The sequence below is a fragment of the Lutra lutra genome, chromosome 4, assembly GCF_902655055.1.
Source record: "Lutra lutra chromosome 4, mLutLut1.2, whole genome shotgun sequence".
In the NCBI taxonomy this organism is placed as follows: domain Eukaryota; kingdom Metazoa; phylum Chordata; class Mammalia; order Carnivora; family Mustelidae; genus Lutra; species Lutra lutra.
This window is the reverse complement of record NC_062281.1, coordinates 95,887,706-95,913,750: the sequence shown is the minus strand read 5'-3', so window position 1 is coordinate 95,913,750 and position 26,045 is coordinate 95,887,706. Positions and strand designations below refer to the sequence as shown.

The window sequence follows — 26,045 nt, the reverse complement described above, 5'->3', positions numbered from 1 at the left end:
CATTTATGTTTATAAAAACTGGCTTGGTAATTACAGATAAATTAAGCCAGGGACTTAAATCCTCAGATCATTGAACTTGACGAAGGAGTGAGCAAAAGTAGGTAATTTACAGAGCTTCGGTTGTATGCATTTTTCCAAATATGCAGGAGGTTGAACAAAAACAGTATTTTAAATCTGAGCATATTCAAATATCTTTTCACACCTTCAAATCATCAAGAGAGGCAAGGTAAGGAAACTGATATTTGAGTGTCCACCATCTATAGATAAGCACAGCAGGCATGTTTTTACCTAGAGCCTCTTACTTAATCCTAATCAAATCCTACGAGCTCAGGTTGAAGGCAGTTATGATTACTGTACGTTCAGCACTCTCCCCATTGCCCACCTCCACCCCAACTCCTACCACACATACTTCTGGTGCCACCACATCTCTGGCCCCAGCCATCAAGATAGCATATGACACATGCAAGGCCAATGCAGGCCCTTCACCAGGATATTCCTTCAGAAAGCAGCAGGGATAATCCCAACTTGCCTACTGAGTTATGGATCTGGAAGAATCAAAATCTTGGTTCTCTTTTGTCAAGGTTCTTGCCACATGGACATAGTCTATTCTTTGCAGGAGAGGATAAAAGCGAACAGGGACAAGTAGGGATTGGGCAAGATGGAGGCCAGGGGAAGGCCCAGAGAGAGGGGCAAGCAGACACAAAGGCATTCCTGAAAAGCCAGAGCGCCTAGATCCAGTCATCCCTGGTCTGGCATCATATCCACAACTCTGTGGTTTGCTTTTAAGCACCAAGAAATGTTCCCCAGCTCTGTTGAGTGAGTTTAAGTTTGATTTCACTCAGTTACAAATCAAAGCATCCTAACTAGTACAATAGCAGTATCTCTTTCTCTCATTCCTTTTCTTTCTTCCTTTCTTTCTTTCTCTCTCTCTCTCTCTTTCTTTCTTTCTTTCTTTCTTTCTTTCTTTCTTTCTTTCTTTCTTTCTTTCTTTCTTTCTTTCTTTCTTTTCTACAAACAAGGAAACTGAAGTTAAATAACTTGTCCAGGAAACGAAAAGAAGTGGCAGGACCGGAATGCACACTAAGTGAGTCAGCCTCCATCAGGAACATGCTCTTCCTACTAGTGTCTCCGCCCCTGGTTTCTTGCACAGATCTCCTAAAACCTTAGGAATTTCCTAGATGATAAGAGTGCTAGGAACATCTTTCTTCCTAATATTCGGTCTTTGACCCAGGTTCCTGACACAGAGCTTGTAAATGTGTTGGACTTTCCTGGGCGATCACAGTGTCTTTGGATGTGATGAGGCTACTCTTGGTGGACTCCTGGATGGTTTCAAGATGGGGGCCATTCACTAGAAAGACCAAACCGTGATTAGAAGCTTGGGACTTCCACCCCCACCTCCATCCTCTAAGAAGGGGAGAGGAAATGGAGATTGAGTTAGTGATTGGTCATGCCTGTGTGGTTCATTCATCCATAAAATTCCTCCATAAAAATCCCCACAGCACAGGGTTCAGAGAGCTTCTGGGTTGGTGAACACATCCATGCCTGGAGGGTTTGCACCCCAACTCCACAGGGAGAGACACTCCTGTGCTGGACCCTTCTAAACTTCACCCTATGTGCCTCTTCATCTGACTGTTCATCTGTGCCCCTTATCATATCCCTTATATAACAATATACATTTTAATGTAGTTTATTCTCTTTGGTCACCATTCCTGACATATGCAACCATTCTAATGCCTCGACGTGTCTTTTTGTTTGTATTCTTACCATGAGTGTATGACTGTGACTGCATTTTACCAGTCTGATGGGTTCTAATTAATCGCTCATACTATTATTATTAATAGTAAATACAGATCCTGCATTAATCACGTCCCAGGAACTACTCCGAAAAGCACCTTACAGATACCCATTTAATCCCGACAACCCCGTGATGTGTATACCATCATTCCCTCTTTACAGAAAAGGAAATGGGAAGAGATAGAGGGGTTGGACAGTGTGCCCAAGGTTACACAGCTCTTCTCTAAAGAGCCAGATAGAGCCTGGATTCTTAGTGCTACTCCACACCAGGATGCCCGCCACAGTACAGAAGCATGATCACCCTACTGAGCCAACCCCAGGCTTCAGCAGGGATTGGAGGAGTGGAGAGGAGTACTAGAGGGGCTTGAAGTAGCTGATACAGAGGTACTTTAAAATTGAAATTGGGATGGTCCTCTAGTGGTATCATCTGACTACAACCTTGGTGTGTGAACCCCTGAAGAAGCTGTCATGGCTCCCCATTTCTACGCTGAGCCAGACTGTGGTATCTATTCATAATAATATTTTTTTCCTTTCCCTCAGGGCATGGCTTTTTGTGCTTCCTCACTGAACATGTCTTCCCTGCAAGTGAAGCATATTTCTCTGCCCCACTGACATTGAGGTCTCTTATAGGACTTGAGCTGACCAGTGAGAGTAGGTAGGGGTAAAGGGCAGGGGGCTAGTCCTGAGCACAGGCTGTGAGAGCCACAGCGTGCATTTCCACTCTTGAGTTGCTCCCCTCCACCCTGAGAGCAGCTAGTCTCAGGGGGAGGCACCTCCTTCCCTGTGGGAGCTGTGACACCCCCACATTTCTCCTGCAGCCCTTGGAGTGCTGGTAAAAGTTTAACAACTGCCTCTGTGGAGAAACACTGCCCTGGCTTGGACACTTTGCACATTTGCAATATTTGCTGATTGCTTGCCTGGCGGACTCAAGCTCTCAGTGTGGTGTCACTGAGTGTGGATTTGGGAGGAGATGTGCACACTCAGATCTCAGGGCCTCGTAGGGCCCCCAGTGTGTCCACCCGCAGCCTGGAACAAAGGCAGCTACAGCCCACCCCCAAACCCCAAACGCTAAAAATGCTTGTTTTAAATTGCTATGAGATTTATACAGTTTTATTGTAGCAAATGCCAACAAGTTCCTTTTTATTTTACAAAATCCAGACCTCCTCTGACTGACTCTATCGATGACCAAACAGGAACCACTGAACTATTTATGCTAGTTTCCAGTTCATTTCTACTATCAGGCTTTGGAACACATACACCCCCACACTTTTTTTTTTTTTTTTTTTGTATAAAGTATTTTCTCCTTCCTGCATCTGGAGGACAGCATAATAAAATATAGAATATGAGGAGTCAAAAAACTCACTTTCTTGCCCTCCCAGATTTGCTGTATGAATTTAGAGATTGCTTGCCCTCCTCTAGGCTTCAGTTTCCTCAAGTAAAATGAGGGTTGTCTCAGGGATCCAATCTTAAATCTTAAAACCTACGAAATCCAATTTTTTCTTCTCGGCCAGCTCTCCGATAGAGCTTTCCCCTACTCTCTTCCTATCCTGAACTTCTTAAATGGTATTGTTTAAATCAAAATGTAATCTACTACTTTTATCGAGTCGCATTATTGTCTCTCATCTTGGAATCTCCATGCCTAGGGGTGTGATAGGTGCCCTCATTTCAAAGACTTTTTTTCCTTCTTTAAAAACTCCCATTTCAAGATGGGATCAGAGGGAGACAAACTCAAGAAACAAACTGAGGGTTGCTGGTGGGGAGGGTGTAGGGATAGGGTGTCTGGGTTATGGACATTGGGGAGGGTATGTGCTATGGTGAGTGCTGTGAAATGTGTAAGCCTGATGATTCCCAGACCTGTACCCCTGGGGCAAATAATACATTATATGTTAATTTAAAAAAATATCAAACCCCCCCTTTCTTAGAAGCTCAAGCCATCAGACTGTATTCCTACACTGTCCCCACACACTTGTTATCTACTGACCTCTCAATCATTCCCTGGATTCCCTGGAGATCTTGACACCCCAGATGGACTTCCAGTTCACCTCTTGGAGACATCAACTAGACATCCCAACCAAAACCCTGTGCTTCTCCATCCAGAAACTCCCATGGTTGAATCTCAACCTCACCAATACCAAAAATGTTACCACTTTCAGAATTTGTTCCCACTTTCCTCTCTAAGTCATGACCTCCTAATCTAGTTCATTACCCCATAGTATCTAGCCCACAACATTTGACCTTGCTGAGACCTCTAATGAAATGAAACTGTCACCTGAAATAATCAGTCACCCCCTTCCTGTTTTGCTTTCCTGTTTCTCTGGAATGGATTTTCTATCTTTATACCCACTCCTCTGCCATCAGACTTGTTCATCTGCCTCATATTAAACATGAAAACCCACCTGCCAGGGTATCCATATTCCTTCTCTCTCCTGTCACTGTGGATGAGGTGGCCTTTTTATATCCAAGATCAACTCTGACACTCAGGGTTTGCCCCAAATGTCACAACCTCTCACCTTCTATAGAACTTTGCTTTCCTGCAGTCAGCCCCCTCCTCCTGCATTGTAAATTCTCTCGCTACTGAATTATTGTTTGCAACTCAACATCCCCCATATGTCTAATTTTTTTTTCTTGCATCTCTCCCTTGGTCACCTATCTGCCTCCAGCTGCAATGCCATTTCTCTCGTCTTTTCAGCAAAACTCTTGGGGGAAGCTGCACATTCCTGCTGCTGGTTCCTTTCAGCCATTCCATAAATAGCCCACAGTCCATGAGTCCTTGAGTTGGCTTCAGGTCCCACCATACCCTGAGGGTGTTTTTGCCAAAATCACCAGCAATCTCCACCTTACCCAGTCCCGTGGTTATTCCACATCTCACTGGGCCTTCTGGGGCACTTTGATCCACTGGAAACACTGATTTTCATGCTCCTGTTTTTCTCCGACCTCACTGGCTTCTTCTTCTTAGTAGACTTTTGTGGCCCCTCCTCTGGTTGAATGTTACATTCTAAAGTTTGCTTTAGGGCCATGGTTCTCGAAGGGTGATCCTATAGCAGCAACATTAGCGCCACCTGAAACCTGTTACAGCTACACATTCTCAGCCTCAAGACTGGTCCCATGGTACTTACCCTGGGAACCATCCTTAGTTTCTCTTACCCTTCAGCCTCACATCCAGTGAACCAGTGAGTCCCGTTGGCTCTACCTCCAGAATATATGGTTCCAGTTAATTTGCTTTCCACCTTCTCTGCCTCCACTGCTCCGGCCAGGTCTCTGCTGGGGCTCACATGTCCTGCCTCAGTGGCTTCCTCCCCCACCACAGTTTCCACTTGTCTACTCCCCCTTCCCCACCATAAGCTATTATCCACACAGCTACTAGAGTAATTTTTTAAAAATACAGATTAGTCATGCTCCTACCCTGTTTAAAACCTTCCAGTGGTGTTTAACTAAAAACTACACATAGACTAAAGCCCAAAAGTCCTTATGTGGCATCACACAGTCTTATCTCTACTCCTATCTCTGACCTCACCTTTTGCCTCTCCCTTTGTCCGTTTTCTTCTAGCTAAATGCCAATTTTTCTGCTTCTTCTTCCCTAAGGGTCTTCATACTTGCTGTTCCCACTACTTGCACCATTCCCCTCCCCCAGGGTTTGCATGGTTGGCTCCTTCCTGTCATTCTGTTTAAGCTCAGATGTCCTTTCCCAGAGGAGCCTTCTCACCCCCTAATGAAATGCCATCCCTCTCCCCAAGACACTCTCTATACATTATATGTGGTTTTACTCTGTGCAAGCAATCTGAATTTATCTAATTCATTTGTTTACTTACTATCTAGGTCTGTCCATAGTAGGCACAGCCCTATAAGACTTTAGCTTCTTAACTGTTGCATTTCTGCACCTAGAACATGCCTGGCAGACAGTAGGCATTGAGCAAATTATCCACTAAATGAATAAACTTTATACAAGAGATAACGTTAAAATCAGGAAGGCAAAAGGCAAATCCCTTAAGTTACCCAAAATGCGTCAAGATGCTCCCTCCATAAGAGGTAACTAAGACCTATTGGCAAACTTCCAGTTCACTTTCACTATGGGCCATGTCCACAGGCATCAAGAAGTGCAAATTCACCTACATGATTTAAATTACTCTGTTTTTTTTTTGCTGACCAACCATAAAGTTGAATTGACTTCAGTGAGATCAGTGTAATGTGATTTCCCTGTACGACAATTACTTTGTATTATTCCATATTTTAATTTCTGTTACCTCAATGAGATGATGTGCTGCATAAATACTCTGTTTCTCTTCTAGCACCTGCAGACCAAGAAAGTACTGAAATGGCAGGTCAATCTGAGCCTAACTACCAAATTACTGGCTGCTTCAACAAAGCTACCAGTTTCCTGATCTTTAGTACATAAGGCAAACTCTCAGATCCCTGAGGGATAAAATCAAATAAGGCAAGAAATTAATTAAAATAAAATAAATAAAATAATAATATAAAATAAAGCAATAGAATACAATAATAATCTACAAAAACACATTTGCCATCTTTTCCTTTTACTATGGGGCTTTCAGTCATTCTCAAAACATTTTTTGAGATACTTTGATATGCTAAGAAGCCTTACAAAGTTCCTTTGCTTCAGGATCTGTGACCCTTTAGAATTTTTTCTGTAATGAACAACCACACACTCAGCTCTCAGTGCCATATTCCTTAGTCCAAAAAGACATAATGTTCAGTTTGGGGAATGAATAGAATAAAGCAAATGTCTACCATACCTTCGGTAGGTTTTTCTAAATGTTCAGTTTGGTTCTGGCCAGCAGACTCCTTGATATCCTCAAAATTCTTCAGTTTCAGAAGACGCCGTGGGGACTGTGGGGATTCCTCCTCTGAATCTGGCTGGCCATCTAGAAAACCCCAAACAAATATTATAAAGTGATATTCTGGACAATGATACAAGGACTACTGTTGTTTTTATTCTTTTTTATCATGAACAGGGTGCTCCCACCACCCTCGCCTTTAGAAAGATCACATGGATGAAGTCCAGTCAGAGGGAGAGAGTCTTCATTATACGAAGTAATGTTTGCCATTAATGAAAGGACAGTATCTACAAAGAACACACTCTCTGAGAGTTAGCTGGTTCTATGAGATAACACAGTAGTTATCTTGGCTGGGTTATGAAGCAGAGACCTGGTAAACTTTTACCCTGGCCAGAGTAACTGAGATGTGATTCTTTTTTTTTTTAAGTTTCCAATCTTAAATCCATTCATTATTATGATGATGTGACTCTTTATTAAAATATATCTAAGAAGTACAACATGAAACAAATTTAAAATAAATCTTTCAAGGGGCGCCTGGGTGGCCCAGTTGGCTGAGTGTTGCACTCTTGATTTTGGCTCAGGTCAAGATCTCAGGGTCCTGGGATCAAGCCCAGAGTCCAGGCTTGGAGGGGAGGCTACTTCAGGATTCTCTCTCTCCCTCTGCCCCTCCCCTACCCTCTCTCTCTTTCTCTCAAATAAAAAAATGTTTAGAAAATATATATATCTATCAAGGACTGGGGATTTAAACTTGTATGTAGGCAACCCTGGCTGAATAGTGTGGGCTGCTGGAGGACTGTTGAGAAACCTGTGGCATCAACCCCTTTCAAGGGGTTAATTGAAGTTCATTGATGAGAGTTGTCTGCCTGGGAGAAGACGGGCACCAGCACCATCCACCTTCATATCTCATTTCTCCTATCTCATGTCTAAGTTATTGTTCCAGGCTTATTCTTTGCAATCTCTGGGGTAATCAGAGGTTTCCTTTGGTTATGCTCATTCCAGGAAGCTGAGCCTCTGATATTGTATTGTTCAGTAGAAAACCCTTCTATCTGGGTGGTTTTACTACCCAGTTTATTAAAGAGAAGTACTAAATTCCATCTTATCCCTAAAGTCTCCAACATGCATCTCTTGAAATGGAGACATTGTTCTACACATCTGTAGCACTGTCATCACATCCAAGAAAACTCACAGATATTCCACAATTCCCTCAACTATACAGTCCTCTCTTCAAATTTGTGTAGTTGCTCCAAAATCTGTTTATTTTCTCAACATAGCACCCAAATTTATGTGTTGCATGTAGTTTATATGCCTCATAAGTCTCGATCTCTCTGTCTCTTTTTTCAAGATTTATCCTTCCATTTGAGAGAGAGAGGGAGAGAGCAAGCAGGGGGAGGGGCAGAGGGAGAGAAATCCTCAAGCAGACTCCCTGCTGAGTGGGGAGCCCAATGTAGTGGCTGAACCCTGAGATCATGACCTGAGCAGAAAGCAAGAATCAGCGACTTAACCAACTGAGCCACCCAGGTGCCCATAGTCTCTTTTAATATGGAACAATTGTTCCATTTTTTTCCTTTTAATGTCATTGACTTTTTTGAAGAGTTCAGGACAGTTGTTTCATAGAATGTCTACATTCTGGATTTGTCTGATTGTTTCCTCTTGGTTAAATTCAAGTTAAGGACTTTGGGCAAGAATTCTACATAGGTCTTAAGCATTTCATATTGTACTATATGAAAAAACACCTAATGCTAGGCTGTCACAATTGGTAGAAATCTGATCGCTTGGTTAAGCTGGAAAATGCCATAGCTCTCCATTGTAAAGATGCATTTTCCTCTTTATAATTAGGTATTATGTGAAGTGATAACTCCAACCTGCATTTTTGCCCTATTTTCTACCATCCTTTCATTACTCCCTTGATTTGTAAATTAGTCAGCTCTTTAAATGTTTTTAGGTAAATTTTAAGCATGCGGGATGAAAACCAAATTTTATTTTTATCTTGATTTCCTCAAATAACTCAGCCAAATTTATAATATACAAGTCACAAAAGGTCATGCCATTAACTAGTACTGAGACAAAGGTGGTAGGAACAAGTTCTGTCTTAAGAGGCCTTTGTTAGGCACTCTTCATTGAAGCCCATTAACAGGACTAACAGCTACATGAACACGTTACCTGGAGGAAGATCAGCTATCTTCTTAGGAGTTGTTTTGTTTGTGTCTTCCTCCCTCTTTGTAAAAGGAGGCAGGTTTTTAGAAAGGGTGTCCAGATAATTAAACTGAAAGGAAAAACCAAAAGACTTCCTTTAAGACTTAAGCAAGCCTGGAAGGCAATAGTCACAAGTACATTAAATTGATGAGCAATGATAAAAGCAATTTTTTTTTTTTTTAGGCTCCGAAAAGAAAGTTGGCAAACTACATGTTTTTCAAGAGACTGTTTAACTCAGTTCTAGATTTTGTCAATCTGTCATAACTTCCTATAACTTCTTCTCAGGCAGCTTTTGGCTAATAATAGCAACTGGAACATTTGTAGCAATACAGGCGGCTCAAAACACATGAAAATATTCACTTTGCTTGGGAGTTTCAAGGTTCATAGAAGTGGAGTGCTCTATCTCCATGGGCTTCCAAGAACGCATAGTAATTCAGTGCTATTTCAAGAGCAGATGAGGACAGAAATTTTAATGGAATAAAAACTTCAAAATAGAATCTATAAGAGGATAAAAATAGGGAGAATTTGACCCAAAAAAGGGCTTAAAATGGATGGTAGAGGGTAATTAATAGTGACAAGGCAAGGCAGAGAGGTGGAGTAGTAATAATACATTGGCAGCAAACTTCTCCTTAGGTGCAAGTCCTGAAATTAGTTTTCCCTCTCATATGCTTGTGAGGACATGGATTCGATGAAAGGTAAAGTCAGTTGGGTTGAGGCAGGAAAGAAACATCAGAAAGGTTGATTACATAATGACACATGCATTACATTAACTTTTGTAAAGGCTCTTAGTCGATTGTTGTTAATTACATTCAATTACCTGAGACTGATAGTACTTGCTCAATTCAGATTTGAAGTAGGGTGATATTACTTTGTTTCTAATTTCCGTTAGATATTTTTTTGTGTTTTCAATTTCTTTCCTGGTTGATATTTCCATAATGACAAAAAGAAGAAACAGAATTTTAGCTTTAAATCCCACAGAAAATGGAATCACCAACAATAAAGCTGGTAAGAACTAACTCATCAGAAATTTTTTTTGTCAGTTTGCTTTGGTTCATTTTCTGCTCCTTCTAGAATCAGTCACATTTCCTACTTCAGAAATCAGACTTTCCTTTAAGATAGGAAATAATGATGCCCCGTGGTAGCGTTTTCTACAGTTGATCTCAAAAGACTAAAATCCACATGGTTTACCTCTTTTGCATGTCTTTCAATTCTCTGAGGTTTAAATGCCCATTTGATTCTACTGATTTCTATAATTTCAGTAGCATGGTTAACAAAAGCTAAAACCCAAACCTAAGGAATGGTTTATGACTAGTGTGGTCTCAGTGATTAGGAAGTAAAATAAAAGCAATCATGATAACCCTGCTAGTTGTCTTTCCAATATGAGAACCCTAGACTGGGGAGGCAATACACCAGCTAAAAACTTTACTTCCCAGCTTTTCCTATATAGAGGGAAGGCCAATGACAAGGAACTGAAGATTCCAGATAGCCTTTAAAGAAGGCCAACACAGCAGAGAGGCTTTCCCTTTGTCCTTGTCTCATCTCTTTTCCTACTTCCTGAAATATGGATGAAATGGCCTCAGCTGAAGCAGTGATTCGGCAACCACGACACAAACTAAGGATGGAAATCATGCACTAAGAATGATGGAACATGGGGCGCCTGGGTGGCTCAGTGGGTTAAGCCGCTGCCTTCGGCTCAGGTCATGATCTCGGGGTCCTGGGATCGAGTCCCGCATCGGGCTCTCTGCTCAGCAGGGAGCCTGCTTCCCTCTCTCTCTCTCTCTGCCTGCCTGTCTACTGTGATCTCTCTCTGTCAAATAAATAAATAAATAAAATTAAAAAAAAAAAGAATGATGGAACAGACAAAAAGAAGAAATCTGAGTTTCTGGCAATGTTGTGGTGCTGTTTACCATGGACTACTCATTTCTGACTTCTTTTACATCAGGAAAGGTAAACTTTCTTGTAAAAGCCCTGACTTGAGGGGTTGTCTGTTAAATGTAGATGAACCTAATCTTATTTGAGATAGTTCTCATTTTTAGGTTCTTATTACATACCAGAAATTTTACCAAGTGCTTTACACATCTAATCTTACACTAACTCTATGAGTTACTATTATTATCCCTGTTTTTCTGGTCAAAACATCAAGGTGTCGAAAAGGTAAGTAACATTCTTTAAATCACGTAACTAGTAAGTGGTGAAGTTTGAATTAAAACCCAGGTTGCCTGCCCGCAAGCCCATGATCTGGATAAGTGTATATGCTAGTTAGCTCTTAGTCGCCCAATGTGTGAGCTGAAAGACACTTCAGGTATTAAATGGCCCAATTATCCTCATTTTATAGATAAGCAAACTGAATTCATGAGGTAAATTTTATTGAACTGAAGCAACCAGCTGGCATCATTTAGCTGTAAGTAATCAAACTGGAACTGACTCTAGGTCTGCTGACATGAGATTAGTGCCCTCTCTCTTATACTAGCTTTTCTGTCAGAAAATACTGGCCACATCAAAATATCATCTTACTCAAACAACTTTGATTTCCTATTAAAATATCTTCTCTCTACTGCCTCACTGATTCATTCCTCAGTTTATGGCAGTGTGGCCTATTGTTTACATTCTCTTAGAGCTGTTCTCACAAAATAAGTCTCTCAGGTAATCAACCCAAATTCCTCTTTTCATTCTCCTTTCTGATTCCTCCATAGAATCTGATACTTGTTGATCACTCTCCATTTCCTGCAAACTCTCTAATTTCTTAACCCTCCTCCCCAGATCTGTTTACATGCTGCAAACCCTTCTCTATGACAAAAATCTAATTATGTGTTTTACTTTCTTCTTCAAAAACTTCCATTGGCTTGCCATTATCTTCCTGTAGGTTAAAACCTGAAATTGTTAAATGTTTCAAAGATTTAAAAAATGTGACTAGATAACAAAGGCACATAATTCAGAAAGTATTAAAGAGTATGTAATAAAAAGGCAGTCTGCATCCCACACTGTCCCCTAACCTCTCCATCTCCTTCCCTGTAGGCAACATTGTCACCATTCTCTCAGAACTCCTTGCAGGGGTATTCTATGAGATAATACCATACCTTCTAATTTGACCTTGAATATGGGGGTAGTCCATAAGATGGAGGGTCCTATCTCACTACTTCTCCCACACATTCTACAAGGTAACCCAGACATTTTTATAAAGAAGAGTCTTCATCCTTCCTCCAGTCATTTTGGAGAGGAACCTTGCAAATGTGTGCAGCAGTACCATATGTACTACGATATACTCAGTAAATACTATCTGACTTCCTTTCCTGGTGGGGTGGTATCTCCAGCTAGGAATGAAAGGAAACCAAAGCACATAACACTGAGAGCACATTCCTCATTGAATTATAAGAACCTTGAAAGTTGATGACTAGGCTCTGCATTAAGTTTTAGTATATTTATTAGTATATTACAATTACTAGAGCACAGAGAGTACCTAAGAACTTTCTTGCTTATGAAAAGGAGTGGATCTATGTAATGGTCAAACAGGTTTCCTCTAGAGATGGTGACATCCTCACTCATAAGCTGAGTGAGCACTAAGCAAAAATGTAGAAGAGATTCAAATAAGAGCGGAGAGCCTAGATGGTAGGACCTTTCAACTTCTCCCATTTCCATGACTCCACAAGACTGGGCCTTTTCACATGTTTATATACACTTCAAGATAGAATTACCTCTTTTGTTCCAACTTTTTTTTCCAGTGCATTGCTTTTATTGTGTACCTGGGGGAAAGGAAAGGAAAGTACAATGGGAAAGGGCAATATTCTCAGCTCCCAAACAATACAAGAAACACCTCTACTGTCTGATAAATTGTTGATAGTGTAGGAGAGGAGAGGCTGAGAACTCACTGATGTCATCACCCAGAGTTAGGACTCTGTCCCTCTCCATTTTTTCAATCACTGGTATGCTTCACGCTAATTGGAACACAGTACAGGATCAACTTACCTCCATTTCTTTTCAAAGAAATCTGAATCCAATGTTTCTGGCAAACATTCTGGAGCAGCAGTCAAAGACTCCTTGAATAAATCGGATAGATGGGCTGCAACTTTAAAAAGAGACACATTTAACTTTTATCCTCTCTTCTCGATAGCACAATGCATAGTCAGTCCCCGAAGACTCACTTGAGAGGGTTTCTAAGAGCCTATATTTAATGTATTAAGTGTTTTATAGAATTTCCATGACCAAGCTGTAATATAACAGTAAACCAGACCAGTTGTAGGAAATATCCTATGAGCAAACACACATCTTATTGTCAAAATGTAAAATGTATTGACCTCTCATTTATCCTACAGCATTAGGAGTATCAGTGTTTTATCTAACTGAATTTCTTCATACCTGGAACACCAAAACTTTAAAAAAAAAGAACCATTTTGTTGAAATTGTTTATCTTCAAAAAAATCTAAGGATATAAATATAATACAATAGTTGTTTGATAATTTGGGCGGTTATTCTGAGTTTATTCCCCCGAACATGATAAAATTAAAAAGGTTCCATGTTTTATGGTTATATGAACTTGGGAAACACTGATTTATACAAGATTAAATATGTTTTGTTATTGTAGGATTTAGTTAATTTATACTCTGGCTCTCTAAAAAATAAGACAATATACAGGATTATCCAAACTTATTTTATCATAAAATTCATTTTGGGGGCAGCCATTTCACAAACTAGTGAAATACTTTGGGAAATTTTGGGAAATACTTTGGAGAGCACTGACTTAAAATCACCACTATGAATATTTCAAGAGCAGCTGTAAGTATGCAAGACCCTGTTTGACTCTTCTGTCTGTTTGTTTGTTAGTATGTTTGAAAAATATATTTAGTTCGTCCTTCATTATTAGGCAACCTACCCATTTATCTCTATGGTGACTGTCCCCTCACACCACAGGTCACAGATTCAAATGCTGCAAGGTATACACCCCAGATAAAGTATAAGGCATCTAGTTAAATTTGAACTTCAGATGAGCAACAAATAATTTTTTAGTATAACTATGTCCCAAATCTAACATGAAATAAACTTATATGGAAAGGTTACTTGTTATTTATCTGAAACTGAAATTTAACTGGGCCTTCTGTGTTTTTATTTGTTAAATTGACAGTCCTAGTGTAATGGGCTTCTCATGTGAAAGAGTGACAACGGAGTGGCAACTGAGGGTTGTGAGGGTTGATTCTTTTGTTCATGGTAACTCTAAAGGTGCAGCTGTTAATTACATTCAGCCAAACATCACTGTGTGGTAATGTCACATTTCAAGAGATGGAAAATTCATATAAATAAAAATAACTGTACAAGCCAACACTGTGGGGGACACATAAAACACATCTGTGGCCTAAATGAAGCCTATGCCTGCCAGTTTCTGACCTTTGTCATATGGCCAAAATAGAAAAGGAGAAGAAAATCCCAAACCACCAAATTCTGGTGGGCTTGTCTGCTGCAAACTATGAAATCACATAACTAAGTTTGCTGGAGTGGTATATTCCCCCAAATGAATATACTTTGAGTGAGGATATTTTCTTAGACTGCTTGATATATATACAAGTGCAAAGTTTTGGTGATAACTGTAGTTGCTCAAAAGTTCTGCAAATGTGTGTGCTTGCATGCACATGCCATTAGGAGAGTGTTGGCTGGTTGACTGTGTCTCTCTTGTATCTTAGCTATGTTGGAAATACAAGCTGAGGTTAACATAAATGTCAGATGTCAACTATTTTCATTCAACAAATCAAAGTTAATAAATTAGAGGCAGTCATGGTTTTCAAGGATCTCACAATTTAGGCAGGAAAAAAAGTAAATAAATCATTACAGTACAACATGGTCAATATGGCAACAGAAATATGTACATGGTACCTTTTTATCAGATGAAGGAATGACTGGGAAGTGTATTTAAGATTTTTAAATATTTTGCAGAAAAATTTTAAAGTTAAAATATTAAAGTAGTTACCTTCAGTTACATGACTTTTTGTAGTTTGTTCCATTTTAGGGAATGACTGAAACGAAGATAGAATTCCTTAATGTTGATGATTATATTACATACAAATTCACTTTGCTTAAAAGCATTCTTCATGTGTTCAAATTGATCTTGTACAGAAACTACTATAAAATGAATTATTTTTTTTTTAGTTTCAATTTTTTTATAATTTTTTATTTTTCAGCATAACAGTATTCATTATTTTTGCACCACACCCAGTGCTCCATGCAATCCGTGCCCTCTACAATACCCACCACCTGGTGCCCCCAACCTCCCACCCCCCACCCCTTCGAAATTCTCAGATCGTTTTTCAGAGTCCATAGTCTCTCATGGTTCACCTCTCCTTCCAATTTCCCTCAACTCCCTTCTCCTCTCCATCTCCCCTTGTCCTCTATGCTATTTGTTATGCTCCACAAATAAGTGAAACCATATGATAATTGACTCTCTCTGCTTGACTTATTTCACTCAGCATAATCTCTTCCAGTCCCGTCCATGTTGCTACAAAACTTGGTTATTCATCCTTTCTTTTTTCTTTTTTTTTTTTACAGCTTTATAAACATATATTTTGAATTAGTTTTTTTTTTTTAAGATTTTATTTATTTATTTATTTGGCACAGAGAGAGAGAGAGATCACAGGTAGGCAGAGAGACAGGCAGAGAGAGAGGGGGAAGCAGGCTCCCTGCTGAGCAGAGAGCCCGATGTGGGGCTCGATCCCAGGACCCTGGGATCATGACCTGAGCCGAAGGCAGAGGCTTTAACCCACTGAGCCATCCAGGTGCCCCATGAATTAGTTTTTTAATGCCAATACAAAATTTATTAGATTTTTTTTAGCCATCCCTTTCACTTAACAATTTTTTCAAAGTGCAAATCATTTTAAGTTGTAAAAATTCCTTTTTCTTCCTTCTTCCTATGTCATTCATTAATCAACCAATTCGTTCAACATTTTGATGAACATCAGTTTCTTGAAAGATAATATAAACTTTTATTTAAGAGCCTTCAGAATTATTTATGAATTAAGGAAGAGCCTAAAAAAGCATTTGGAAAATTCAGTACACGAGGAATCAGATTTCCCCAGAAATAAGAAATTATAAGGACAGAGCAAATGGTCCACAGAAGTGGCAGAAACAGCTTTAGTTGTAATATTTTGTCTTGAGGCACCTAATACTGAAACAAAACTAAAAATACTGGTACAAAAATCTTTCTTTCTCACCATAACTAGCTTGAGGAGATCTGCAGCATTGCCCCTCTCCTCCTCGGTTCTGGAATCTTTAACAGTCATTTCCTGCAGCTTGTCTTCTTTCTTTAGAATATGGTTTATATAATCCTAAGTCAGCAGAATAAAACAAATCAATAAAAAATAGAAATAAGGTAGAAAGAGACACCAAAATAGTCAACATCAACTTGAAATACTACAAAAAGAGTAAGAATATATAAGTTTGCAGTGCTCAACAAACCAGTTACTGGATGAGCAATCTGGAAAATCTTTTCCTTAATTGTATTAATTAGCAAAGACCTGCAAAGTCCAAAGACAAAACCTGGAGGGCCACAAGATATTAGAACTCCATGAAGACTTCAGAGAGGCCCAGCTTCTAACTCTATGCTCCAGTGTCCTCATCAATAAAATGTACAGATTTGGGTTAGATGGTTTCTAGAGTCCTCTCCAGGGATAGTCTTTATAATTCTATGAATGTAAGTTTAGTCTTTGTCCATGCCTTTCCTTCCAAGAGAAATATATTTTACTTTTTCCATAAATACCTATTATCTTTCTCTTCTTTCTTTCTTTCTTTCTTTCTTTCTTTCTTTCTTTCTTTCTTTCTTTCTTTCTTTCTTTCTTCCTTTCAAGATTTTATTTATTTATTTGACAGAGAGAGATACAGTGAGAGAGGGAACCCAAGCAGGGGGAGTGGGAGAGGGAGAAGCAGGCTTCCTGCTGAGCAGGCATCCGATGCAGGGCTCGATGCGGGGCTTAATCCCAGGATCCTGGGATCATGACCTGAGCCAAAAGCAGACGCTTAATGACTGAGCCACCCAGGAGCCCATAAGTACTTATGTTCATAAATAAGTGGTCCCTTGCTCTATGCAATGTGCTAGGTATATAACCATGAGCAAAACACATATGATCTCATTCTGAGACAGTTAACAAAGTAGACAGTGAGATGTTACAGATGTAGTTTATACAATTGACTATATATTTACAAATTCTTAGACCATTTCCAAAAACCAACAGTACTTTTCTTCCACGGACAAGTATCAGATTAATAAACAGCTCTACCATTTTCCAGAGGTCATTAAACCAGTTTTCCATACAATAAGAAAGAAGGTGGACTCTATATGGCAATCACATGTAGAACTTACTTATCTTTTCAATGTCTCAGGGCCTCAATACTTCCTATACCTTTTGGGAACCATTATTTTCTACCTCTTAACGTCCTACCCTCTGGAAAATTGACATTCATGTGTTGCATTAAATAAATACTGGGAGAATTACATAATTTCAGGTTCCTCAGGAAACCAAGAGGAATAATTGCCCTGTTCCTGATTCTTCTCAGTCAAGTTACCTGACTTCCATTACCTTAAGAGAAATCTGCAACTTCAATTTCACCTCATCCTTTATGACCTCGTGCTGGATGAACTGGCGCATCTGTAGCACCTTGGGACTCTTGAGTATAGGGGCTGGGGCACTTACTAGCTGTTTGGACCCAACGTCAAGGCCCTTCCAAATTTGAGTGCCAAATGGAGGTCCAGGAGTTTTTTTCTGTTAAAACAAAGCAAACCAACCAACCAAAAAAAAAAAAAAAAGTCCTAATATTAATTTTATTTATTTATTTATTTGTTTTTGCTGAGCTCTTATTTATGTAGATACTATGCTAAGAACCACTTGTTAGGGAATACAATAGTAAAAAGACAAAAAATCCCTGCTTCCCAAAAGTTTCTCGAATATAAGGAAAATTGGTAGCAGAACTGGGCAAGCTTTCCTTTTTATATGTGTTATCAGGAATCTGGATATTTTAAAATCCTGCAGCACTATGTCCCACTGGATAGCCTTTAGGGCAGTAGTAAGCAATGTGGTATCATGGAAATGTAGCTTAGCTTATGCCTAATGTATGTGGGTATTGCTTACTACCCACAAGTAGCCTAAGACATTTGGAATAAGCAGTTTTTAACTTCCTGTTTTCATGTTCATTTTGACCTAGAGAGATTAAGAGAGCAATCATCCCATAGATTTGGGTAGTTTTTGAGCTCACTCTAGATTAAGCATGTCCCCAGAGTCTCCTGGGCATGAATGTCTACTGGGCATGGATGTCTACATCAGAGCAAATTCACATCTTTATATTATTCTTATAATTGATTTTCGGGGGTAGTGTGCTTGGATGCCCTATGTCTGGTAGAGTCTCTGATGTGCTTCTTTGTAAGCTGCTATTCAATGTCTGATGCCTGGTCAGTGATAACCATTCAGAGGTTCACCTGGGCAGAGCCACTGCTACTGGGCAGAGAAGGTCAGAGCTATAGGAATTGTAGAGGAAGAGAATGAGTGTCCTTCATTAATCTTAGATGTGGCATGTTATTGGTCATGAAGCACTACTTTCAGCTTGGATATAGCCTTAGTGGGCCATTTGGTGTGGCCTTTTTATTTTTCAGGAAGTAGAGAGCCAATGTGACTTGTCCCAAATCCCACATTAATAATTAGAAGACTCAGGACTACAATCAGATCATCTTCATTCACCATATTGGTTACAGTCAATTAAAATATAGGACTAAGAGGTCTTTGTTATTTTTTTAAAAAAATATTTATTTATTTATTTATTTATTTGAGAGAGGGTGAGAGAGAGAGAAAGAGAGAGAGAGCAAGCACGAAGTAGGGGAGGGACAGAGGGAGAGGGAGAAGCAGGCTTCCCACTGAGCAGGACCCTGGGATCATTACCTGAGCCAAAGGCAGACTCTTAACTGACTGAGTCACCCACGTCCCCCAAGGTCTTGGTTATCTTTTTTTTTTTTTTTTTTGACAGAGAGATCACAAGCAGGCAGAGAGGCAGGCAGAGAGAGAGGAGGAAGCAGGCTCCCCGAGAGAGCAGAGAGCCCGATGCGGGGCTCGATCCCAGGACTCCGAGATCATGACCTGAGCCGAAGGCAGCGGCTTAACCCACTGAGCCACCCAGGCGCCCCGGTCTTGGTTATCTTAAGTGCTCATTATCTGCGCCCTTGATCTTACCAGATTGTTTGGGGAAGGAAAATTCATTATACATCAAAAACATTATCCTCCCCACCTAACACTAGTATGTCTCTGATCATTTTATCAATGTGCTCATTGATTTAATAATTTAACATCTGACAATATGCTGAACATGTAACACAAATTGCCTGCAAAATGAAATGTCAAATCTTGCACGATGCAGGACTTCATGTTTCTTGCTCAAGATGTTTTCTTCCAGTCTTTAGAAAGACTTTAGGTGGGGCTTCTCTAATCTGACATAATTACAGTGTTTACTTTCTAACATTGTGGTTGCAAATCCTTTGTAAAATCCTTCACATTATTCTTACCTGCTTCAGTCTGTGCAGTAGTAAATTAGGGGATAAAATGAGTGTGAAAGATCTAAATTGTGTGTTAAAACTAACAGATAAGGAATGAGAGAAGGAAATATTTCTGTATTGCCCGATATCAGTAATTCCATGATAGGAGAGGTAGAACATGCATTACTCAGAGTGGATATTTTCATACTATAGGAAGATGGTTGAGCCTGCAAGGTAGGCTAAAAGAAATAAAACTGAGATTTAGCTAGACAGGTCTATTTCTCTAAAAGCTACAAATGTTAGAATCTTCAAATACAAATCTCCTGAGCCCAATAACAATTTACAAAAGAATGAAAATATGTCACTGTATGAGAGAAGACCCAAGACTCCAAAAATTGATGGATGGATATACAAGTGTAGTGACTTTCCAGAAGAAAAAATGTATACCTCAATGGAGGGGAATGTCTCCCATGACCTTGACTGGAGATTAGGAGGAACAATTGTATCTAATTCTTTCTTCATTAGCCATGGTGATGCTTCATGAAAAGGGCGAAGGACAGTGATGCTCAGGGTACCTGGGTCAAAGAGAGTTATCAGAGGATCATGTCTCTATCAAATAGATTCTGAGAAATTCAGTAGGTTTTCACAAAGTTCAACAAATACTTCTTAAAAATATATTTATTTGAGAGAGAGAGAGAGTGTACAAGTGGGAGGAGGGGCAGAGAGGATCTCCAGCAGACTCCCCACTGAGTGTGGAACCCCATACAGGGCTCTATCTCATGATCCATGAGATCATGACCTGAGAAGAAACCAAGAGTCTGACACTTAACGGTTGACTGAGCTAACCAGGCACCCTTGATAAACACTTTTTGATAAGCAAGACACAGTGATTGTACTTAAGAACCTTATGATCTAATCAAGAAAATTGAGGATTTTAGCCACTGTAACACCTAGAGATTGGGTTTAGATCACCTGGAATTATTAACTGATATCTTGTTATCCTTCAAAAACCACATCCAAGTCTGGTTGGTTCACTTGAGCTCATCCACTGACCTACCTTGGATAATTTGTCTCTGAGAAATCCTGTTCTGGGCTATAGAAACAACCAGCTTTTCTATCCAGATCTACTCTGTGAATGAATCCCTCTGGTGGTCAGAGAGACTGATCATGTTAGGCCATGATTTAAACATTTCTTTGACCTCCCACTGTGCGTGGAATAAAACCAAGTCCTCAGTATTTTCTCATCCTGCCTCAACTCACACCATTCCTCCTTCTATGCTTTAGCTACTTTGGCCTTTTCCTCCTTGTTTTCTGTCGCTTTTTGCTTTCTGCTTTGCATTGTCTCTTCCAGGAAATCTCTCCCTCCTGTTTTAATCAACAGCTAGTTATCCACCAGTTCTTAGCTCCAGTGTCTTCAGGGAAGATTTCTAGACTACATCAGGTTCCCGCTCTCCTGGAAACATATTCCTTTCCTTCAAAGACCTTATCCTAATTGACAATCATATAATCACAGTTATCGTATGTTATATAATCAATGCCTATCTCTCTCGTTCAACTCTAAGCTCTATGAAGGCAGTATCCACGCTGCTTTAGCTCACTACTTTATTCCTTTTGCTTGCTTTTCAACTCTACTTGCCACTTGGTAATGTCAACCTGTATCTACAGTTAATTATATTCATTCCAAGTTTTATCTGAGCCACTGTGTTTGGCACATTGTAGGTTATCAAGCAGATGCTAGTTTAATAACTAACAAAGCCATTTGCAATGAATGCTCATATAGTTCTACACATGCACTGCACCAGTCAGAGCTCTTCACTCTCCATATTCACAGACATAGAGCAAGATGTAAATGTACACTGATACACTGAAAGATATACTAAGTGTGCAGAGATGCAGGTGTATTCATAAATAAGTGTAAAACTATATCCCACCAACCAGAGAACAGATTAAAATGGACCATACATAAACCTAGACATAAAACATTGGTTTCATACACAAATGACATCCAAGTTTATATCTATGTTTAAATATACATATGATATACACTGATAATTCTTTCTCTTTTTTTTTAAAGATTTTTTTTTCATTTTTTTCCCCAAATTTATTAATATATAATTTGCATACAGAATTATGTAAATTAAATGTGTACAATGTGATGATTTGATACATCTATATGTTGCAAAATGATTACCACAATAGGGTTCATTAGCACTTTTATTATCTCAATTACTTTTTCTTTTTGTGGTGAGACTATTTAAGCTCTACTCTCTTAGCAACATTCAAACACATAAAACAGTATTGTTTGCTATAGTCTCCACACTGTACATTCAATCCAAGAGATTCACTCATAACTGGAGGTTTATGCTTTTTTTTTTTAATTTTTTTTATTTTTTCAGCATAACAGTATTATTTTTGCACCACACGCAGTGCTCCATGCAATCTGTGCCCTCTACAATACCCACCACCTGGTGCCCCCAAACCTCCCACCCCCCACCCCTTCAAAATTCTCAGATCGTTTTTCAGAGTCCATAGTCTCTCATGGTTCACCTCCCCTTCCAATTTCCCTCAACTCCCTTCTCCTCTCCATCTCCCCTTGTCCTCCATGCTATTTGTTATGCTCCACAAATAAGTGAAACCATATGATAATTGACTCTCTCTGCTTGACTTATTTCACTCAGCATAATCTCTTCCAGTCCCGTCCATGTTGCTACAAAACTTGGGTATTCATCCTTTCTTTCTTTTTTTTTTTTTATAGCTTTATAAACATATTTTTATCCCCAGGGGTACAGGTCTGCGAATCGCCAGGTTTACACACTTCACAACACTCACCATAGCACATACCCTCCCCAATATCCATAACCCCACCCCCTCTCCCAACCCCCTCCCCCCATCAACCCTCAGTTTGTTTTGTGAGATTAAGAGTCACTTATGGTTTGTCTCCCTCCCAATCCCATCTTGTTTCAATTACTCTTCTCCTACCCCCTCAACCCCCCATGTTGCATCTCCTCTCCCTCATATCAGGGAGATCATATGATAGTTGTCTTTCTCCAATTGACTTATTTCGCTAAGCATGATACCCTCTAGTTCCATCCACGTCGTCGCAAATGGCAAGATTTCATTTCTTTTGATGGCTGCATAGTATTCCATTGTGTATATATACCACCTCTTCTTTATCCATTCGTCTGTAGATGGACATCTAGGTTCTTTCCATAGTTTGGCTATTGTAGACATTGCTGCTATAAACATTCGGGTGCATGTGCCCCTTCGGATCACTACGTTTGTATCTTTAGGGTAAATACCCAGCAGTGCAATTGCAGAGTCATAGGGTAGTTCTATTTTCAACATTTTGAGGAACCTCCATGCTGTTTTCCAGAGTGGTTGCACCAGCTTGCATTCCCACCAACAGTGTAAGAGGGTTCCCCTCTCTCCACATCCTCGCCAGCATCTGTCATTTCCTGACTTGTTAATTTTAGCCATTCTGACTGGTGTGAGGTGATATCTCATTGTGGTTTTGATTTGTATTTCCCTGATGCTGAGTGATATGGAGCACTTTTTCATGTGTCTGTTGGCCATCTGGATGTCTTCTTTGCAGAAATGTCTGTTCATGTCCTCTGCCCATTTCTTGATTGGATTATTTGTTCTTTGGGTGTTGAGTTTGCTAAGTTCTTTATAGATTTTGGACACTAGCCCTTTATCTGATATGTCATTTGCAAATATCTTCTCCCATTCTGTCAGTTGTCTTTTGGTTTTGTTCACTGTTTCCTTTGCTGTGCAAAAGCTTTTGATCTTGATAAAATCCCAAAAGTTCATTTTTGCCCTTGCTTCCCTTGCCTTTGGTGATGTTCCTAGGAAGATGTTGCTGCGGCTGACGTCGAAGAGGTTGCTGCCTGTGTTCTCCTCGAGGATTTTGATGGATTCCTTTCTCACACTGAGATCCTTCATCCATTTTGAGTCTATTTTCGTGTGTGGTGTAAGGAAATGATCCAATTTCATTTTTCTGCATGTGGCTGTCCAATTTTCCCAACACCATTTATTGAAGAGGCTGTCTTTGTTCCATTGGACATTCTTTCCTGCTTTATCGAAGATGAGTTGACCATAGAGTTGAGGGTCCATTTCTGGGCTCTCTATTCTGTTCCATTGATCTATGTGTCTGTTTTTGTGCCAGTACCATGCTGTCTTGATGATGACAGCTTTGAAATAGAGCTTGAAGTCCGGAATTGTGATGCCACCAACTTTGGCTTTCTTTTTCAATATTCCTTTGGCTATTCGAGGTCTTTTCTGGTTCCATATAAATTTTAGGATTATTTGTTCCATTTCTTTGAAAAAAATGGATGGTACTTTGATAGGAATTGCATTAAATGTGTAGATTGCTTTAGGTAGCATAGACATTTTCACAATATTTATTCTTCCAATCCAGGAGCATGGAACATTTTTCCATTTCTTTGTGTCTTCCTCAATTTCTTTCATGAGTACTTTATAGTTTTCTGAGTATAGATTCTTAGTCTCTTTGGTTAGGTTTATTCCTAGGTATCTTATAGTTTTGGGTGCAATTGTAAATGGGATGGACTCCTTAATTTCTCTTTCTTCTGTCTTGTTGTTGGTGTAGAGAAATGCAACTGATTTCTGTGCATTGATTTTATATCCTGACACTTTACTGAATTCCTGTACAAGTTCTAGCAGTTTTGGAGTGGAGTCTTTTGGGTTTTCCACATAGAGTATCATATCATCTGCGAAGAGTGATAGTTTGACTTCTTCTTTGCCGATTTGGATGCCTTTAATTTCCTTTTGTTTTCTGATTGCTGAGGCTAGGACTTCTAGTACTATGTTGAATAGCAGTGGTGATAACGGACATCCCTGCCGTGTTCCTGACCTTAGCGGAAAAGCTTTCAGTTTTTCTCCATTGAGAATGATATTTGCGGTGGGTTTTTCATAGATGGCTTTGATAATATTGAGGTATGTGCCGTCTATCCCTACACTTTGAAGAGTTTTGATCAGGAAGGGATGCTGTACTTTGTCAAATGCTTTTTCAGCATCTATGGAGAGTATCATATGGTTCTTGTTCTTTCTTTTATTAATGTGTTGTATCACATTGATTGATTTGCGGATGTTGAACCAGCCTTGCAGCCCAGGAATAAATCCCACTTGGTCGTGGTGAATAATCCTTTTAATGTACTGTTGAATCCTATTGGCTAGTATTTTGGCGAGAATTTTTGCATCTGTGTTCATCAAGGATATTGGTCTGTAGTTCTCTTTTTTGTTGGGATCCTTGTCTGGTTTTGGGATCAAGGTGATGCTGGCCTCATAAAATGAGTTTGGAAGTTTTCCTTCTATTGCTATTTTTTGGAACAGTTTCAGGAGAATAGGAATTAGTTCTTCTTTAAATGTTTGGTAGAATTCCCCCGGGAAGCCGTCTGGCCCTGGGCTTTTGTTTGTTTGGAGATTTTTGATGACTGTTTCAATCTCCTTACTGGTTATGGGTCTGTTCAGGCTTTCTATTTCTTCCTGGTTCAGTTGTGGTAGTTTATATGTCTCTAGGAATGCATCCATTTCTTCCAGATTGTCAAATTTGTTGGCGTAGAGTTGCTCATAGTATGTTCTTATAATTGTCTGTATTTCTTTGGTGTTCGTTGTGATCTCTCCTCTTTCATTCATGATTTTATTTATTTGGGTCCTCTCTCTTTTCTTTTTGATAAGTCTGGCCAGGGGTTTATCAATCTTATTAATTCTTTCAAAGAACCAGCTCCTAGTTTCGTTGATTTGTTCTATGGTTTTTTTGGTTTCTATTTCATTGATTTCTGCTCTGATCTTTATGATTTCTCTTCTCCTGCTGGGTTTAGGGTTTCTTTCTTGTTCTTTCTCCAGCTCCTTTAGGTGTAGGGTTAGGTTGTGTACCTGAGACCTTTCTTGTTTCTTGAGAAAGGCTTGTACCGCTATATATTTTCCTCTCAGGACTGCCTTTGTTGTGTCCCACAGATTCTGAACCGTTGTGTTTTCATTATCATTTGTTTTCATAAATTTTTTCAATTCTTCTTTAATTTCCTGGTTGACCCATTCATTCTTTAGAAGGATGCTGTTTAGTCTCCATGTATTTGGGTTCCTTCCAAATTTCCTCTTGTGACTGAGTTCTAGCTTTAGAGCATTGTGGTCTGAAAATATGCAGGGAATGATCCCAATCTTTTGATACCGGTTGAGACTTGATTTAGGACCAAGAATGTGATCTATTCTGGAGAATGTTCCATGTGCACTAGAGAAGAATGTGTATTCTGTTGCTTTGGGATGAAATGTTCTGAATATATCTGTGATGTCCATCTGGTCCAGTGTGTCATTTAACCCTTGATTTCCTTGTTGATCTTTTGCTTGGATGATCTGTCCATTTCAGTGAGGGGAGTGTTAAAATCCCCTACTATTATTGTATTCTTGTCGATGTGTTTCTTTGATTTTGTTATTCATTGGTTTATATAGTTGGCTGCTCCCACGTTAGGGGCATAGATATTTAAAATTGTTAGATCTTCTTGTTGGACAGTTCCTTTGAGTATGATATAGTGTCCTTCCTCATCTATATTATAATCTTTGGCTTAAAATCTAATTGATCTGCTATAAGGATTGCCACTCCTGCTTTCTTCTGATGTCCATTAGCATGGTAAATTCTTTTCCACCCCCTCACTTTAAACCTGGAGGTGTCTTCGGGTTTAAGATGAGTTTCTTGTAGGCAACATATAGATGGGTTTTGTTTTTTTATCCATTCTGATACCCTGTGTCTTTTGATTGGGGCATTT

The 26,045-nt window shown here is 39.5% G+C and overlaps 1 protein-coding gene across 1 annotated transcript in view; it reads right to left on the bottom strand.

The window, feature by feature from the left end:
- Positions 1 to 26,045, bottom strand: part of SPAG17 (sperm associated antigen 17) — a 254,989-nt gene that overhangs the window by 27,828 nt on the left and 201,116 nt on the right. The window contains exons 35-43 of the mRNA XM_047725498.1: positions 19,717 to 19,844; positions 17,333 to 17,515; positions 15,971 to 16,084; positions 14,734 to 14,779; positions 12,744 to 12,843; positions 12,473 to 12,520; positions 9,598 to 9,697; positions 8,748 to 8,850; positions 6,546 to 6,674 (exon numbers count right to left, since the gene is read on the bottom strand). Of these exons, the coding sequence (XP_047581454.1) occupies positions 6,546 to 6,674; positions 8,748 to 8,850; positions 9,598 to 9,697; positions 12,473 to 12,520; positions 12,744 to 12,843; positions 14,734 to 14,779; positions 15,971 to 16,084; positions 17,333 to 17,515; positions 19,717 to 19,844 (951 nt within the window). The remainder of the gene's footprint in view (positions 1 to 6,545; positions 6,675 to 8,747; positions 8,851 to 9,597; positions 9,698 to 12,472; positions 12,521 to 12,743; positions 12,844 to 14,733; positions 14,780 to 15,970; positions 16,085 to 17,332; positions 17,516 to 19,716; positions 19,845 to 26,045) is intronic.